The 18,540-nt window shown below is 42.1% G+C and overlaps 1 protein-coding gene and 1 pseudogene across 1 annotated transcript; both read left to right on the top strand.

Moving 5' to 3' along the window:
* The first annotated feature begins 401 nt into the window (after positions 1–401).
* On the top strand, positions 402–2,321 carry LOC134217684 (probable cytochrome P450 6a13; annotated as a pseudogene).
* An 11,180-nt stretch (positions 2,322–13,501) lies between these two features.
* LOC134217683 (probable cytochrome P450 6a14) lies at positions 13,502–15,337 on the top strand. The gene is made up of 2 exons (XM_062696494.1): positions 13,502–14,605; positions 14,805–15,337. Exons 1-2 carry the CDS (start codon positions 13,525–13,527, stop codon positions 15,218–15,220), a joined length of 1,497 nt encoding a protein of 498 aa, XP_062552478.1. The 5' UTR covers positions 13,502–13,524; the 3' UTR covers positions 15,221–15,337.
* The last annotated feature ends 3,203 nt before the right edge of the window (positions 15,338–18,540 follow it).

Genomic DNA, 18,540 nt, shown 5'->3' with positions numbered 1-18,540 from the left:
TATGCTGTGCATATGCACAGCCAAGACATTTAACAAAAAATTGACATCATCAAATGGAACAATCGCCTGGTGACAATCTTTACTAAGTCATTAAAAAGATGTTGATCCTTCTGCGATTGGGCAATTGCAAAATTTAGATGATGAAATATTGCATCGAATTCGTTACTACAAAGCATGATATTGTCTTTACAAACAACGAGTATATGCCTTTATCGGCGCTTTCAATGATTGATTGCGATGACTTATAGCTGCAATCTTCATGATAAATATTACGATCTTCTGGCAAGTAAGCATGAGATAAAGGTTTGTCCCGGTGTATTAAAGCTTTTCACATGTCGGGCTTCCGTTAGTTAACATTTGACTGGAACGAGACTACTTGAATTCAATAATTAATTGTTTCGACAATGTGGATTTACCTAACTGTGTTAGCAGTGACGTTGGCGGTGCTATGGGTGCGAAAACGTTACTCGTACTGGAAGGAACGTGGCATCCCGTATTTGGAACCCAGTTTCCCGGCCGGTAATTTCCGTGGAATGGGACGAACGGAGCATATTTCGGCACAGATGCAGCGCTGTTACAAGGAACTGAAGGGAAAAGGACCAATGGGAGGAATTTTCTTCTTCATAAGTCCCGTTGCGCTGGCAATTGACTTAGATTTGATCAAAAATGTACTAGTGAAAGATTTCCAGCATTTCCATGACCGATCAGTGTACTACAACGAGAAAGACGATCCTTTGTCAGCTCAATTGTTCACTATGGAAGGTACTAAATGGAGAAATTTGAGAGCCAAGCTGACGCCTACGTTCACTTCAGGAAAAATGAAGATGATGTACCCAACTATGATTGCAGTGGCTGAAGAATTTTTGATGTTGATGAAAACTGACGTTTCGAAAAACAATGAAATCGAAATGAAGGAGATTCTTGCTCGGTTTACAACAGATGTTATCGGGAGTTGTGCGTTTGGATTGGAGTGCAACAGTCTGCACGACCCGGAAGCAGAGTTCAGACGCATGGGACGAAAACTTTTTTCAGTTTCTGGTGGATCCCTTAAACTGTTTATCGCCCAACAGTTCAGTTCGGTAGCTCGATTCTTCCGGATAGTTTTAACCGATAAAGATGTATCTGACTTTTTCATTGGTGCTGTTAAAGATACAGTCAAGTATCGAGAAGAGAATAATATTGTAAGAAATGACTTCATGAGCTTATTGATGAAGCTAAAAAACGCAGAACCATTAGAAGATGGCAATACCCACACAATTGATCCCATGTCTTTAGAGGAAGTCGCTGCACAAGCTGTTGTATTCTTCTTTGCTGGTTTCGAAACGTCATCGACAGCAATGTCCTATTGCTTGTACGAATTAGCGCAAAACATCGATCTTCAAAACAAGGCGCGGAAATGCGTTGCGGATGCTATTGAAAAGCATGGTTCAATGACATACGAGGCGATACAAGACATGCCGTATATCGATCAGTGTATCAACGGTAAGAGCATTTGAAGTTTAACGCATAATAAAGGTACACCACACTATCCTTATATATGAACATACGTCACCCTTTCAAAACATTTTTTTGGTAACCTTTCTGTAGTTTAGTATAATTTACGACCTTTGATGTGTATCGATTTAATTATTTCAATCAGAATATACTACCAAAATGAATCAACAATCTTTCAAATTAAAAAAAAGGAACAGAGCATAAAGCACTTTTTCAATAGTATTCTCTAGAAAACGGTGAACACCTGAATGACCTCAAACTTACTTAAACGTTCTTTCTCTCCCTCAGAATCTCTTCGTAAATATCCTCCTGCATAGAACCTAACAAGAATGGTTTCCAAGGACTACAAACTTGCCGACAGCAATGTTGTGCTGCAGAAAGGTTCATCGCTTATCGTACCGGTATACGCCATCCATCACGATCCTGAGTATTACCCTGATCCGGAACGCTACGACCCGGATCGCTTCGCGCCAGATCAGGTCGGTAAACGAAATCCGTACACTTTCCTGCCGTTCGGCGAAGGTCCTCGAATATGCATTGGGTTGCGATTCGGCATGATGCAAGCTCGAGTCGGTTTGGCATACTTGTTGAAGGATTTCAGGTTCACGTTGTCCAACAGGACCTTGGTTCCGTTGAAAATCTCCCCAAGCAGTCAAATTCTCACATCGGAAGGCGGACTGTGGTTGAAAGTGGAGCAGCTGTAAGGTCATTCGTTGGCGATGTGTCGCGAGGATGAGTTTTGGTTCGGTAAATCTATTGTTTGCAGTTCAATATGAAGAAAACCATTATGTGTCAATCCAGAAATAAAATAGTATCAATAAACAATGAGAAAGGGACCCAAGCAGCACGCGCAACATCTTTCAAATAGGTGTTTGTTCCTAATAAATTGCATTGAAGACACTGGCAATACATCGAGTCACATTAAAGCCACTTCCCTGTTTCAGAAAATCACAATGTTTCATTTCCGTTTAAGTGGCGTTGCAATATTCTACCTATCTGACTTCTTGGGTGGTTTAAAATTCGATGTGTTTCATATCAGAAACAAAACAGATAAGTTGCAGAATCAATAACACTTCGGTTTATTGCTGTTACGACAATGTTTCCGATATGTTGCAAAACACTTTCAGTTCAGCTGAGCAGTATTTTATTTTTGAAAATCCCCTGCATGTTCCGCATAAGGTACATTAAAGTTACAAATGACTTTGTTGTTTATGTAGTGCACTTGTAGCAGAATCTCCAAATAGAATTGTTGGTGTGATGGATATAGTAGAAGGTTGCAAATCTCAAGGTCCATGGTTCGATTCCCGGTTGGTTTTTGTGTTTTTATTTTCATTGTAGCCGCAAGATGTTCCAAATAGGCTCCACCTCTTGCGCTTTTTGTGTCACAAAGGAGTTCCAAATACGACGCGTTGTGCATAAGTCAGACCTTTAGTAAGTCACACCGCAGTTGTTGTTACTTACTGAGAAACAAGAGGTGTTGCTTGGGGATTATTCTGTTTTTAAAGAGGACTCAATCACTTCTTATATCGAATTGCTCAATTTTTAAGGAGTTTCTTTATCGTGTATTGTAAACATTGCCGTTATTTTTTCTTCGCAATGAAAACTGTTCAAATTCAACAAAATGGCTTCCCGAATTAAAAAAAGTAGTCGATTGGTATATAACACTATGGGTCTCCAGGCCTCCTATAAAAAGTTCATTTTTGAAGCGAACATATATCCTTTACGTATACTTAGATTTTATACAATAATTGTCAGATTTGTTTTTTTGGGTGTAGTGAGAAATGAGATGTTCCAAATGAAGACAGTGTAGTGAGAAATGAGCATTTCGAAACGGAAGTGAGTATTGAGTAGTGAGATGCGGGCAGCAACATGTAATGGAAAGTTAGAAATAAGAAGTGATTGGTGAGAAATGAGTAATGAGAAATTCGATGTGATAGTTGCGAAGTGAGAAGTACGATAAAAATAGTGAGATAAACAGAAGCAAAGGGTGAGGAGTGAGACATAATAATTGGGAAGTGAGAAACGAACCCAAGCAGCACGCGCAACATCTTTCAAATAGGTGTTTGTTCTTAATAAATTGCATTGAAGACACTGGCAATACATCGAGTCACATTAACGCCACTTCCCAGTTTCAGAAAAACAGAATGTTTCATTTCCGTTTAAGTGGCGTCGCAATTTTCTACCCATCTGACCTCTTGAGTAGTTTAAAATTCGATGTGTTTCATATCAGAAACAAAACAGATAAGTTGCAGAATTAATAACACGGTTCATTGCTGTTACGACAATGTTTCTGATATGTTGCAAAACACTTTGAGCTCAGCTGAGCAGTATTTTATTTTTGACAGTCCCCTGCATGTTCCGTATAAGGTACAATGCAGTTACAAATGACTTTGTTGTTTATGTAGTGCACTTGTAGCAGAATCTCCAAATAGAATTGTTGGTGTGGTGACTATAGTAGAAGTTTGCAAATCTCAAGGTCCATGGTTCGATTCCCGGTTGATTTTTGTGTTTTTATTTTCATTGTAGCACCAACATGTTGCATATAGGCTCCACCTCTTGCGCTTTTTGTGTCACAAAGGAGTTCCAAATACGACGCGTTGTGCATAAGTTAGACATTTAGTAAGTCACACCACAGTTGTTGTTACTCACTGAGCAACAAGAGGTGTTGCTTGGGAGAGGTTGAGTAGTGAGAAGTGAGTGGAGAGCTGTGAAAAAAGAAGACAAGAGAAGAAAAGAAAAGAAAGATGCAAAGTGATAAAACCTCGTTCTCTACCTATTCTCGGTCCTCATTTCTCTTACTACTCCCTTCTACCCAAGCAGTACACATGTTGCAGAAAAGTCACAGTAACCTTTATGCAACCAAATTTGGTCACATTTGAGTTGCTGCTACCAAATCAGTGTGAGTTGTGCTACTCGGATAACAACTCACTTCTCACTTCTTACTTCTCTCTTCGCACATCTCGCTTCTTACCTCCATCATCTCACTTCACACGTCGCCCTTCTCACTTCTCATTTAACACTTTTTCACTTCTCACTCATAGCTTTTTATTTCTGAATTCTCATTTCGAACTTATCACTTCTCACTTTTCATTTCTCAATTAGAATTTCCCACTTCTTACCTTTAACTTTTCATTTCTCACTTCTCATTTTTTAATTTTCACTTCTCACTTATAACTTCTTATATAACACTGACTTCTCATTTCCTTCTTATCACTTTTGACTTCTACCTTTTCACTTCTCTTACTACTTACTTTTCACTCTGAATTTCTAACTTTTCACTCCTCATTTCTCACTTCTTACTTCGCACTCTCCACTTTTCAATCCTCACTCCTCATTTTTTACTTCTTCGAATTTTTCACCTATCACTTCTAACTTTTCACTTCTCACTTCTCATTTCTCACTTCCCCCACTCACTTGAAAAGTGACAAGCGACACTTTTCACTTCTAACGTCTAACTATATCGTGTATGTGAACCAATTCAACAACATCGAGTTAGCGAGGTGAAACTGCATTGAGAAATTAGTTCGACTCAAAAATTTCGAGTAAGGAAGTTATCAACTTACGGAGGGAACGCAGTATGCAAGGTTCAAGCGACTTTGAATTTCATCGAGTAAGGGGAAATATCGAGTTACAGAGCATCAAGCGTAGCTAAGATTTCGGGAAGGAATATTTTGCATCATACAATTATCATCACGGACCAGGTATTCGCCATACGTCAGGTATTGCAGAAATGCCGCGAATACAACGTGCCCACACATCATCTATTTATCGACTTCAAAGCAGCATATGATACAATCGATCGGGACCAGCTATGCCAGCTAATGCACGAAAACGGATTTCCGGATAAACTGATACGGTTGATTAAGGCGACGATGGATCGGGTGATGTGCGTAGTTCGAGTTTCAGGGGCATTCTCGAGTCCTTTCGAAACGCGTAGAGAGTTACGGCAAGATTATGGTCTTTCGTGTCTGCTATTCAACATCGCTTTGGAGGGAGTAATACGAAGAGCAGGGATTGACACGAGTGGTACGATTTTCACGAAGTCCGTCCAGTTATTTGGTTTCGCCGACGACATTGATATCATGGCACGTAACTTTGAGAGGATGGAGGAAGCCTACATCAGAATGAAAAGCGAAGCTAAACGGATTGGACTAGTCATAAATATGTCGAAGACGAAGTACATGATAGGAAGATGCTCAAGAGAGGTCAATGTAAGCCACCCATCACGAGTTTCTATCGGTGGTGACGTAATCGAGGTGGTTGAAAATTTCTGCTACTTGGGCTTACTGGTGACCGCCGATAACGATACCAGCAGAGAAATTCGGAGGCGCATAGTGGCTGGAAATCGTACGTAATTTGGACTCCGTAAGACGCTCCGATCGAATAGAGTTCGCCGCCGTACCAAACTGACTATCTACAAAACGCTTATAAGACCGGTAGTTCTCTACGGGCACGAGACCTGGACGATGCTCGTGGAGGACCAACGCGCACTGGGAGTTTTCGAAAGGAAAGTGTTGCGTACCATCTATGGTGGGGTGCAGATGACGGACGGTACGTGGAGGCGGCGAATGAACCACGAGTTGCATCAGCTGTTGGGAGAACCATCCATCGTTCACACCGCGAAAATCGGAAGACTGCGGTGGGCCGGGCACGTAGCCAGAATGTCGGACAGTAATCCGGTGGAAATGGTTCTCGACAACGATCCGACGGGAACAAGAAGGCGAGGTGCACAGCGGGCAAGGTGGATCGATCAGGTGGAGGACGATTTGCGGACCCTCCGCAGACTGCGTGGTTGGCGAAGTGCAGCCATCGATCGAGCTGAATGGAGAAGACTTTTATGTGCAGCACAGGCCACTCCGGCCTTAGTCTGATAATAAATAAAAAATTATCCTCAAAATGTTATGTACAAACAATGGAGCCAAAGCGCCCACAAACAGAACATCGAAAAGAGGCACTTTGAAACGTGTCGTTTTGGGAGCAGTACATTTAGTACTGCCAATTCTTCAGAAGTAGTACTGAAAAGTAGTTCCGGGAAATCAGGGTACTAGAAGATACGGCAACTCTAGTAACCTTAAGTAATTTTAGGTGTCTGTTTGCAGATATGCCTTCATTCTTCTATAAAAAAACTGAACTTGTATTTTGTAAAACTTGTATTTTTCCCGTGAAAATTTGGATCCATCCTATAGTAACATCTATCCATTAAACGTGAACGTGATGCATTTTTTTTTTAATATCTTGCGTCAATATTAGGAAATCTTTAGCTTCTGTTTCTTTGGATTGCTATTTCTGAAGACGGGCTTGGTAGTCATATGGCTACTGCTTCTGCCTCATATGCAGGAGGTCGTGGGTTCAATCCTAGGTCCGTTCCATTTTCCTACTTCGTATGTTTCTCATGTTCTAGCAATCGCTAGAACTGGAAATGGACTTCCATAGCGTTTCCATTTCTATCCTGTGGGGGAACGTTTCGGAACGCTTTTTCTTGAAAGTTCACCCAGCAAAGGACGCATGGCTATTGAATCAGTTGAATCTGCATTGCAGGTCCTCGAGAAGAGGAAATATGTTGCGATGGTTAGAAAACTCAGATAGTTTGCAAACATTATCAAGGTACTAGTAATTTTTATTAATACCAGCATGGCCAAACAATTAAAAAGATGTTGGCGTTTGGTATAGGCTTATGCAGGATCCCAATCATAAGAAAACATCGATTATAAAAACTAAAATTGATGTTTTTCGTAGCTTGTGCATTTCAAACGCTTCTAAATCGTTTCGCTTGCAATATTTTGAATTTTAACATCTTTAATGCTTGGTAAATAGTATAATGATAAATTAAGTTTTGATATTGATGACAAATTTGAAGACATTACATAATACCGTTTCTGGTACGGCCTTTTGCCCTGGAGGAACCGTCGACAGGTCTTAGAAGAAGAACCCTCCTAAGCCCCACAAAACTGGTCTATAGCCAATGGGGTGGCAAGGCCTCTTTTAATCCTCGAGTTCCAGGGTCGATAGAGGTAATAAGAAGGGTTTTCGGTCTAGTCAAAAATCGAATGGCTGATCGTTAGATAAAAAAAATTACTCACGGTAAGCATGGTGGTTGACAACGTGGTCGAATCGCCAATAGGAAAGGTGTCTCAACTTGCTGAATTGGCTAACGGGTGGCTTGGCTTGACGGTTCGGTCGACGGACTACAGAGCGGTCCGAGAAATTGCCAGACGAATGACGAAGCGGCGCTTGCTGGCCGATCAAAAAAAAGCGTTGGATTCTAGATCGTGGTCGTCGGGAGACCGACGGATGACGTGGCCGGTCAGAATGGATGACGGTTGGTGCGCCGGTAGACCGTTATTATAAAATAAAAATGTCCGTCAAAACCGAGTCCTGTAGTAATTCTGCTCCTCTGGACAAATAAAAAAAATCCCCAGGAGGTATCTCGAGGAATCTTGATTCAAAGTTTCTAGTTAAGAAATTATAAAAGAATATAAATTTTAATTCAGCAATATCCCCAAAATAACCACAAAGCCGACCAAAAAATTGTCCAAGTTGTTTTCAACCAGTTTGAATTTCGGTACATTCAAAGTTAATTGCCTATATGCCGGGTATTAAGCCACCCGGAGTGGAAATTAATTACTATGTCTGAAACTTGATTATGCATATGTACAACATGTGATAGATTTAGTTCGAAAAAGGTATTGGAGGGTAACCGCCCCTTCGGTGGGGTTTGATCCCACGACCCCAGTTCGCATGACAGGTGCTTTCCCTACTAAGCTACGAAGGACCTCCGTCGTCCACCGCAGCTTAGCGGGTACTGATGAAACCAAATTCCCAGCACCAGGTACCAGCCGATCTCTCGCAATACATTTTCAGAACTAACTCTCTCAAATGTATTTTTGTACACAATGTCAACCAAGTAGGATGAGTATTTAATATTGTTCGGCTCCTACACACTTGCTTCATCAGCAACGGCGCTCAATGAAGTAGGGTTGTGTGAGGTTGTGCCAGTTTGGTCGTCAGATCCCAACACGACCACACAAGCGAAGAGAGATCGCCACTCGAGATCAGTACATTCAAAGTTAATTGCCTATATGCCGGGTATTAAGCCACCCGGAGTGGAAATTAATTACTATGTCTGAAACTTGATTATGTATATGTACAACATGTGATAGATTTAGTTCGGAAAAGGTATTGGAGGGTAACCGCCCCTTCGGTGGGGTTTGAGCTTAGTAGGGAAAGCACCTGTCATGCGAACTGGGGTCGTGGGATCAAACCCCACCGAAGGGGCGGTTACCCTCCAATACCTTTTCCGAACTAAATCTATCACATGTTGTACATATGCATAATCAAGTTTCAGACATAGTAATCAGTTTGAATTTGTTTTCTTTAATCCTATTACATATAAATATTCATAACTGACTAAACTCACCAAACTGACCTTGATATGTTTTTTTTTGTATGGTTCTTTGTTGAATTCCAAAGGCGAGAACATTCTGAGCATGAACAAAACCTTGGGAAATTGATATTCTATTCAGATTAAAGTTTGTGACAATATATTGTGTAATATACTTTTTCATTATTGAGGTGTGAAAAAATGTATACAAGCATCAGAAGTAAAGATCAAACTTGAAGTACGGAAGAAATTGGTGAAAAGAACCCGACAGCCTTAAAAATTGTAGTCCAGTTGCTTAGCATTATATTAGGTTAGATCTTCGTAGAATGCCGTAGCAATTGGAATTGACGGAGCTTTTTCAAAATCACAATCTGAAATTTTCCCGCAAGCGGATCAAGTGGTAATGACTCCAAGGATGGCTCTTTATAATTGCCATTTCACAAAATATGCAGAATAGTACGACTTTCAAGACTGAGGTCAGCATGTCGAATGACATCTCGAGAACTAAATAATCATCAAGGAAAATTGCACAAGAGAAAGAATAAAATTTACAAGCTGTGTGCATATGCTTTTTGCTTCTAATAACGACGAAGATTAAATATTGAACTTTTGCTCATCTCGGCCACTAGACGTCAAGATTGGAGTTGTTAATACGATTTTCAAGTTGCACGATAAGCTCCAGCTTGAGTAGAATTGTGGTAGAACCAAGAACAGATCAGAGGCATCAACAAATTGCATATGGTTCACTGGAATCCAGATCTTTCGCATTACGTCACGGTAAGTTACTCTACTTAAACATTCATAAATTTCTAAATAATATTTCAATCATCAGGCTCCGAATGATTTCAAAAACTTGAACGCAGGAGCTTTTTGAAACTCGTTCATGGTTTTGAAGAAGCAATTGATGGCTAATGTAATAACGGCATCGCGTGCTCAGGACCATCTTTGGCGTTGTGCAAGAGAATGGTGTGTGGCGGCGAGCTCGCCTAGCTTTATGGCGAACCCAGTACCCAGAAGGTAGCTCAAGCTGGAAGGGCGAGCTAGGTGATTAAGTACAGAACAGGTGCAACCATGGAGAGATGTGAACTCGAACTGTGCATTCTGACGCCAAATGGTTGAATCAGTGTAATCTGTTTAGATGTTAACTAAATAAATGAATTATTACGAATGTCTTCCTCTTGCTGTCCATTTCAATGTCTGTCGTTAACCCCTTCCGTAAGTCTTCCTCTCGTTGTTGTCTCCCAAAAAAAGTTTTTTTATCCAGTTACAGATACGAAACATCGCGAAGAATGTCAACTTTGTGAGCATTAGCATCGTAGTTACTTAAGTACCCTAAAATCCTTTCCTTTCCTACTGTATTATTGTATACCCTAACCTCGACCAAACCGCGAGTCTTTCGGTTCCCCAAAACTAACACTATGTATAAGAATCAAGAAAAGTATTGTAAAACTTGATTTCGGCTCCGTAACGCTTCACGGCAAATGAGCCTTCCAAATAAACGAAAGATTAAAAAAAAAAAAATAAATGAATTGAAATGGCAACAAATACAAACTGATTGAAAACTACTTCGACATTTTTTGGAGGTTTTTGTGGTGATATTTTTGGATTCTTTTAATTCTTTTTTTAATTTCTTGCCTAAAAACTTTTTTTGAAAATTGGTCCAGAGGTGCAGAATTACCACAGAAATCGAGCCATGCACTTGGTTTTGATGGATATTTTTATTTTATAATAACGGTCTACCGGCGCATCGTGAGATGACGTTGTACTGCAGAAGGGCCGTTGTCCGAGTTGTCAATAAGAAACACAACTAACGGTCATATTTGACTCATTGAAGTCAGCATTGTAAAAACATATTTAATGCTAACAGCCCCGGTAGGCCGGTCAGAATGGCTGACGGATGCATTGTACTCGGTTGTTAGGGCCGACGACTAACATTCTCACGATTTGTCGACGTATGCCCAAAATGGGTCGACGGATAGCAGCACTCGCCGGATTGTCGATGGATCACGAAACGTATTTGCCAAGGACGAACGGTTTTGTAAAAAAAACAAGAACATGACTTATATTCCATAAAATCTGTAAACCTCAACTACTATGAGAAAGTAGACAAGATATATGTAACCAAAAAACTGTAAGAAAATTGATAAAAGCTCGAAATATTTCGAAAACTAAATGTATTTCCTTATAGGACCGTTTTCTGTGACACGGGTATGATCGTTGATTTTGCGTTGTACCCCATGAATTGTTGGCTAGCCAATTTGGTTCCGAATACGTGATTCCGTAACCTTTCTAGCATCACAATTCGCTACCCATACTATCGACAAAGTCCGCTATTGCACATAAATAGACAAGGATTAGCCACTGCGAAAGTGTGAAAGGTACATAGGTGCACCCATGGATCCCTATCTTTCCTCCATGCAAGCAGCTGTTAAAATTTGGCGATCTCATAACAAAAGATTACGGGTGACGGAAATTCTTATCTCATAATCACATGCACTGGTATGAAAATTTGTGAGTCCCCCAGACAGTGTTTTTTAGCAATTCATTCGAAATATTAGCAGATTCATCATTCCATTTTAAAGACACATATTTTTGAGGAATTCTCGACCTGCGTTCAAGCTTAGCATTTCCACAGATTTATTTATTTATTTATACTAATTATACTTCATCTGACCAAAGTCTAAATGAAGGAAGGGAGGAACGCCGCCTGGAAGAAGCGGAGTGCGAGGAGATGGAACAGCTGTGCCGTTCTCAAGAAACACGCAAGTTCTATCAGAAGCTCAACGCATCCCGCAAAGGCTTCGTGCCGCGAACCGAAATGTGCCGGGATAAGGATGGGAGCATGTTGACGGACGAATGTGTGGTGATCGAAAGGTGGAAGCAGCACTACGAGAAACATTTGAATGGCGCTGAGAGTACAGGCAGTGAAAGTCAAGGCAGCGGAGGAGATGATTTGATGTCAGTTCAGCGGACGATGGAAGCCAACCAGCCCTTACCTTGAGGAAAGTTAAGGATGCCATCCAACAGCTAAAGACCAATAAAGCAGCTGGTAAGTATGGTATCGAAGCTGAGCTCATCAAGATGGGTCCGGAAAAGTTAGCCATTTGCCTGCACAAATTGATAGTTAGAATCTGGGAAACTGAACAGCTACCGGAGGAGTGGGAGGAAGGAATTATTTGCCCCATTTACAAGAAAGGCGACAAGCTGGAGTGTGAGAACTTTCGAGCGATCACCATCCTTAACCCTTTATAAGGCAGACGAATCTAAACAATAAATTAACAAAAACAACAATAGGACACAATGTTGACATGGTATTAAACTCAAATGTATGTTTGATATACATTAAACAGTTCAGAAACATTGAAAAATTGGTGGCAATATAGTTGCCACTGCCCGCCAAGCGGTAAAACATTGGTGGCAATATAGTTGCCACTGCCCGCGAAGCGGGACAACATTGGTGGCAATATAGTTGCCACTGCCCGGCAAGCGGGAAAACAGGCAACAACAAAAATATAAAAAGATTTTTAAAAATTTGTTTTTACGTAGAACCAGTCAAATCAAGGTACGTTACATTTTTTGGTGAAGAGTCCTAGTCAGAAAACGCATTATAAGTGAAAAAAATTTTTTTCGCGTTTTTTCTCCCAAAAAAACACAATTTCGTCAAAAATCCAAAAAACAAATATACAGAAAGGTAAAGCTTTTTTCACGCTAATCACGTAGTAATCTAACACAGGAGATTCAAAATAATTGATACCAACGGGAAAAAATATATCTTTGTCGTTTTTTTTTAACAAATTATAACTGAAAATCCTTCTTCCAATCGAAACTTACTATCTGTTCGTAAAAAAACTGTTCTCAAATTGACATTTCAATTTTTTTATGGCTCAAATTCACCTGGGGTGTTACTAGGAAGCAAATAAAGTCACTACATGTGAAATAATAAGTAGAGCTCTTGTTAATAAATAGAAAAACATATTATTTGTTGGTGGCAATATAGTTGCCACTGCCTTATAAAGGGTTAATGCCGCCTACAAAGTGATTTCCCAGATCATCTTCCGTCGTCTGTCACCATTAGTGAATGAGTTCGTGGGAAGTTATCAAGCCGGCTTCGTTGACGGCCGCTCGACAACGGACCAGATCTTTACTGTACGGCAAATCCTCCAAAAATGCCGTGAATACCAGGTCCCAATGCAATATAGTGGTAATGGTTACTTTTATATTTTTTTGGGACAGTAAAAAAGGAATCCTCGAATAAACTGATATCAGCATATCGAACAACAATTGGTGACAATCTCTACTAAGATGATGAAAAAAAAATATGATTCTGACTAGCAAAAATAATACAAATTATAACGAATGGGTAAATTGATAAAAAATCATATGATGAAATAATTCATACAATTCATTACTACAAAAACGCGATAGACAGCAGATACATGCCTCTATCTCCTCCTTCAATGATTGGCTGTAATGAATTGTAGCGACAATCTACGAGATAAACATTACGCTCTCTTGGTAAGTAACCGTGAGTCAAAGTTTTGTCTCTGTATTTGTCCCGGTATATTAGAGCTATTCGCAAGATCGGCTTCCATTAGTGTACTTTCGACTGAAACGGAACGACTCAGATTCAACAATCAATTTTTTCGGCAATGTGGATTTACCTAGCAGTTGTAGCAGTGATTTTGGCAGCACTATGGGTGCGCAAACGTTACTCGTACTGGAAGGAGCGTGATATTCCGTATTCGGAACCCAGTTTCCCGGCCGGCAACATTCGTGGAATGGGCCGAACGGAGCATTTTTCGACACTGATGCAGCGCTGTTACAAGGATCTGAAGGGAAAAGGACCGATCGGAGGAATGTTCTTCTTCACAAATCCCGTTGCGCTGGCAATGGACTTAGATTTGATCAAAACTGTGTTAGTGAAAGATTTCCAGTACTTCCATGACCGATCAGTGTACTATAATGAGAAGGACGATCCTTTGTCGGCTCATCTGTTCACTATGGAGGGCACTAAGTGGAGAAATTTGAGAGCCAAGCTGACGCCTACGTTCACTTCAGGAAAAATGAAGATGATGTATCCAACTATAATTGCAGTGGCTGAAGAATTTTTGGAGCTAATGAAAACAGATGCGTTTAAAAATAATGAAATCGAGATGAAGGAGATTCTTGCACGGTTTACGACTGATGTTATCGGAAATTGCGCATTCGGATTGGAATGCAACAGCCTGCTTGACCCGGAAGCTGAGTTTAGACGCATGGGGCGAAAAATATTTTCAGTGCCTAACGGTCGACTTCTTAAAATTTTTATCGCCCAACAGTTCCGTTCCGTAGCTCGAACGCTTCGGATAACTTTAACTGATAAAGAAGTGTCCAAATTTTTCATAGGTGCTGTTAAAGATACAGTCAAGTATCGGGAGGAGAGCAAAATTGAAAGGAATGATTTCATGAGCCTGCTGATGAAGCTGAAAAATGCAGAACCTTTGGAAGACGGTAACCCCCACAATGTTGATCCTATGACTGTAGAGGAAATCGCTGCACAAGCTTTTGTGTTCTTTTTGGCTGGCTTCGAAACGTCATCGACAGCAATGTCCTATTGCTTGTACGAATTGGCGCAAAACATCGATCTTCAAAACAAGGCACGGAAATGCGTTGCAGACGCTATCAAAAAGCATGGTTCAATGACATACGAGGCAATGCAAGATATGCCGTACATCGATCAGTGTATCAACGGTAAGATCAATTCAATATGTGTTTAACATATTTCCTAGAGATTATTGTACTTATTTTTTTCTTAAATACAAACTGAACATCTAAAAAACACGTAAAAAAATAATCAACAAATTTTGATACAAAAAATGGGGACAGAATCTAAACACCTTTTCAATAGCATTCTTTATTAAACAAGTTTTTTTTTTTCAATCTCCCGCAGAATCTCTTCGTAAATACCCTCCTGTTTCCAATCTTACAAGAACGGTTTCCAAGGACTACAAGCTACCCAACAGCAAAGTTGTACTCCAACAAGGTTCCACTATTATCGTACCGGTATACGCCATCCAGCACGATCCCGAGTACTACCCCGATCCGGAACGGTACGACCCGGATCGCTTTGCACCGGACCAGGTCGGTAACCGTAACCCGTACACATTTCTGCCGTTCGGTGAAGGTCCTCGAATATGCATTGGGTTGCGATTCGGGATGATGCAAGCTCGAGTCGGTTTGGCGTACTTGTTGAAGGATTTCCGGTTCACGCTGTCCAACAGGACACCGGTTCCGTTGAAAATCTCCCCACGTTCTCCAATTTTCACATCGGAAGGGGGACTGTGGTTGAAAGTGGAGCCATTGTAAGAGCGTTGGTGATGTGTCACGAGGATGCGTGCTAACAGTTTAAATAACAATTTTGTTTGCTGTTTAATATGGCCAGAAGTTTTATGTGACAATCCTGATATAAATTACTGTAAGCTAACCATCAAATACCTATTAATAAACGATAAACGTTGTTGATGATTAATAAACTTTTAGTGAAATCTTGTTTATTGCCTTTCTCGTATACTAAGTAAACGGTAAAGGCTATATGATCGCTCCAAAAACAAACTTTTTATAGAAGGCCCGGAGACCCATAGTGTTATATACCAATCGACTCAGCTCGACGAATTGAGGTGATGTCTGTGTGTGTGTGTGTGTGTGTGTGTGTGTGTGTGTGTGTGTGTGTGTGTGTGTGTGTGTGTGTGTGTGTGTGTGTGTGTGTGTGTGTGTGTGTGTGTGTGTGTGTGTGTGTGTGTGTGTGTGTGTGTGTGTGTGTGTGTGTGTGTGTGTGTGTGTTTTTTTTATAGAGGGATGAAGGCAAATCTGCATACAGACACCTGAAATTATCACTCAGGGAGTGGGGTTGACGCGTTAGGCAGAAGGCCAAACCGCCGGACCCACTAAACCCACCCAAGTAACAGAAGGTTACTTGAGTTACCCTCTCCCCTAATACCCTGAACCCCCCGGGACTACCTTCCAGTATTACTTCTGGGGGATAGGCAGTACTAAATGTACTCCTCCCAAAATGGCACGTTTCACGGCGCCTCTCTTCGATTTTCTATTTACTTCTGGGCGATTTGGCTCTCTTGTTTGTACCAGTAAGTACACAAAATTCTTTATCTTTTCCTCGTGCCATTCAGCACCATCACCTTTTCGAGCCATTTAGCTCCCAACGTGGTCGCACTCTACTCAGATAATCCCCGGCGGCGGATCTATCCTACTCCGACGGGGAGTCCCCCGGCGGCGGAAGCTCCCCCGAAACCGACGACCCGCATCCGTGGAAGGCTGTTTCGTTTTCAACACCACTAATACACCTGGTCAGCAGGTCCTATGCACTTTCTCACGTCAACGGGTTACCGGACGAGTGCCGAAGTCGATCCAGAGATTCCGGGTGGAGCATAGCGTCCGGTTCAATGGTGCCTTGATGACCCGAAACCGGCCCTTCAACGCGTCGCGATCTACTCGACCTAGTCCCCGGCGATGGATCTGGCCTACACCGACGAAAAAATTCCCGGCGGCGGAATCTCCCCCGGATCTGTTCTCCCTTGTCTATGAGCCATTCAGCTCCTAGCCTGATATAGGTCTCATCATAGTCTTTTAACAACATTCTCGTGCCATTCATCATCATCTATCAACGTTGAGCCAATTAGCTCCCAGTTCCGTCGCAGACTACTCAGATGATCCCCGGCGGCGGATCTATCCTACTCCGTCAGGGAGTTCCCCGGCGAAGGATTTTCCCTCGAAACCGACGACCCGCTTTCGTGGAAGGCTGTTGCGTAGCCTGAACTACTCTTAACATCTAATTTGTCTTCTCCAATCTTCAGTCCTTTCTCACTTCAGCGAGTGACCGGTCGAGTGCCGAAGTCTATCCAGAGATTCCGGGTGGGGCATAACGTCCGGTTCAATGGCGCCTCGATGACCCGAACCCGGTACTCTTACGCGTCACGGTCTACTCGGCTTAGTCCCCGACGGTGGATCTAGCTTACACCGACGCACCCCGGCGACGAAAGTTATTACGAGATTGATAATCAATAACCTTGAGCCATTAAGCTCCCAGCTTAATCGCGGACTTCTCGAATAGTCCCCGGCGGCGGATCTATCCTTTTCCGACAAGAGGCTCCCCGACAGTGGAACCTCCCCAGTTACCGATTGTATCACTCTCTCCCTATCTTCGCGTGGTCGCTGTCGCTGTCAATTCATTCGCTGGTCCCGTCTCCAAGTTCTTTGCAACTCCGTAAGAATGTGCGATACTACATTTTTGACGACATCCCAAGTGGCTTCATCGCGACACATCTCACCGACTATGTTCTCCACGCTCAAAGCTGATATTTCTCTTCGTATGGTCTCGAACCTAGGGCATTCGAATAGAACGTGTTCAGGTGTTTCCTCCGCATCCTCGCACACCGGGCAGCATGGTGAACGTGCGTGACCAAAACGATGTAGATACTTCCTAAAACATCCGTGTCCCGACAGGAACTGCGTCAGATGAAAATCTATTTCGCCGTGCTTTCTGTTTACCCAACTCGTCAAGTTTGGAATGAGGCGGTGAGTCCACCTTCCTTTGTCCGAGTTATCCCACTCATGTTGCCACTTGGCCATTGATTCTATTCTCACTGTTTTCCTCACACCTCTAATGTCCCTTCTATGGTAGCACTCAATATCCTCAGCCAGCATTATGCCGACGGGAATCATCCCGGCGATCACACATACTGCCTCCGACGATATAGTCCTATAGGCGCTAGCGACTCTCATAGCCATGAGCCGATACACGCTTTTTAGCTTTGAGCGCATTACCCCACGCGGGGACGCCGTACCTTAGGATCGATGATGATACGCTCGCCAAAAGCCGCCTTTTACTACTCCTCGGACCCCTAACATTTGGCATGATTCGGGCTAACGCTGTGGTTGCCTTCGCAGCCTTCGCGCAGGCATAGTCAACGTGGCTATTAAAATTTAACCGATCGTCTATCATCACCCCCAGGTGTTTCAGTGAACGCTGAGACCGAATTACGTGCCCTCCGACAGAAATTTCCACACTCTGTGCGACTTTGCAGTTACTCACCAAAACAACTTCTGTTTTGTGGTGAGCCAATTGTAAACTGACACTAGCCATCCAGTTTTCGATTATATCGATCGTTTCAGCTGCCAGCATTTCCACCTCCTCTAGATTCTCACCCGTTATCGACAAGACAACGTCATCGGCAAATCCAACGATCACGACTCCTTTGGGCAGCTTAAGCGTTAGTATTCCATTGTACATCGCATTCCAAAGAATGGGTCCGAGTATAGAGCCTTGTGGCACTCCTTTTTTTTTTTTTTTTTTTAAGCTTTATTAAAGTGATTTTTCAAAATTAGAGTTCATCACTAACATTGTGGCACTCCTGCTGTGACCCTGATCGACCTTTGCCCGATGTTTGTTGCGTAAATCAGGACACGATTCTCGAAATAGCTCTTCAAAATCCTGCATAAGTACGCCGGGACACGCATACTATGCAGTGCTTCAGCGATAGCCTTCCAGCTAGCGCTGTTGAACGCGTTTTTAACATCGGATATTACGACAGCACAGTACCGATCACCTCTCCTTTTTTATTAGAGGCCATCTCTACCCTCTGAATGACGGCCCGGATTGCGTCCACCGTCGA

Source organism: Armigeres subalbatus, chromosome 2 (genome assembly GCF_024139115.2).
Source record: "Armigeres subalbatus isolate Guangzhou_Male chromosome 2, GZ_Asu_2, whole genome shotgun sequence".
Classification (NCBI taxonomy): Eukaryota; Metazoa; Arthropoda; class Insecta; order Diptera; family Culicidae; genus Armigeres; species Armigeres subalbatus.
This window is presented reverse-complemented; position numbering and strand designations above follow the sequence as displayed.

What these genes read in the sequence shown, in the direction of transcription:
- LOC134217683 (XM_062696494.1), top strand. Translation starts at nt 13,525, where the DNA reads ATGTGGATTTACCTAGCAGTTGTAGCAGTGATTTTGGCAGCACTATGG. An exon ending in CATCGATCAGTGTATCAACG is followed by an intron (nt 14,606 to 14,804) that starts GTAAGATCAATT and finishes AATCTCCCGCAG; the next exon opens with AATCTCTTCGTAAATACCCT.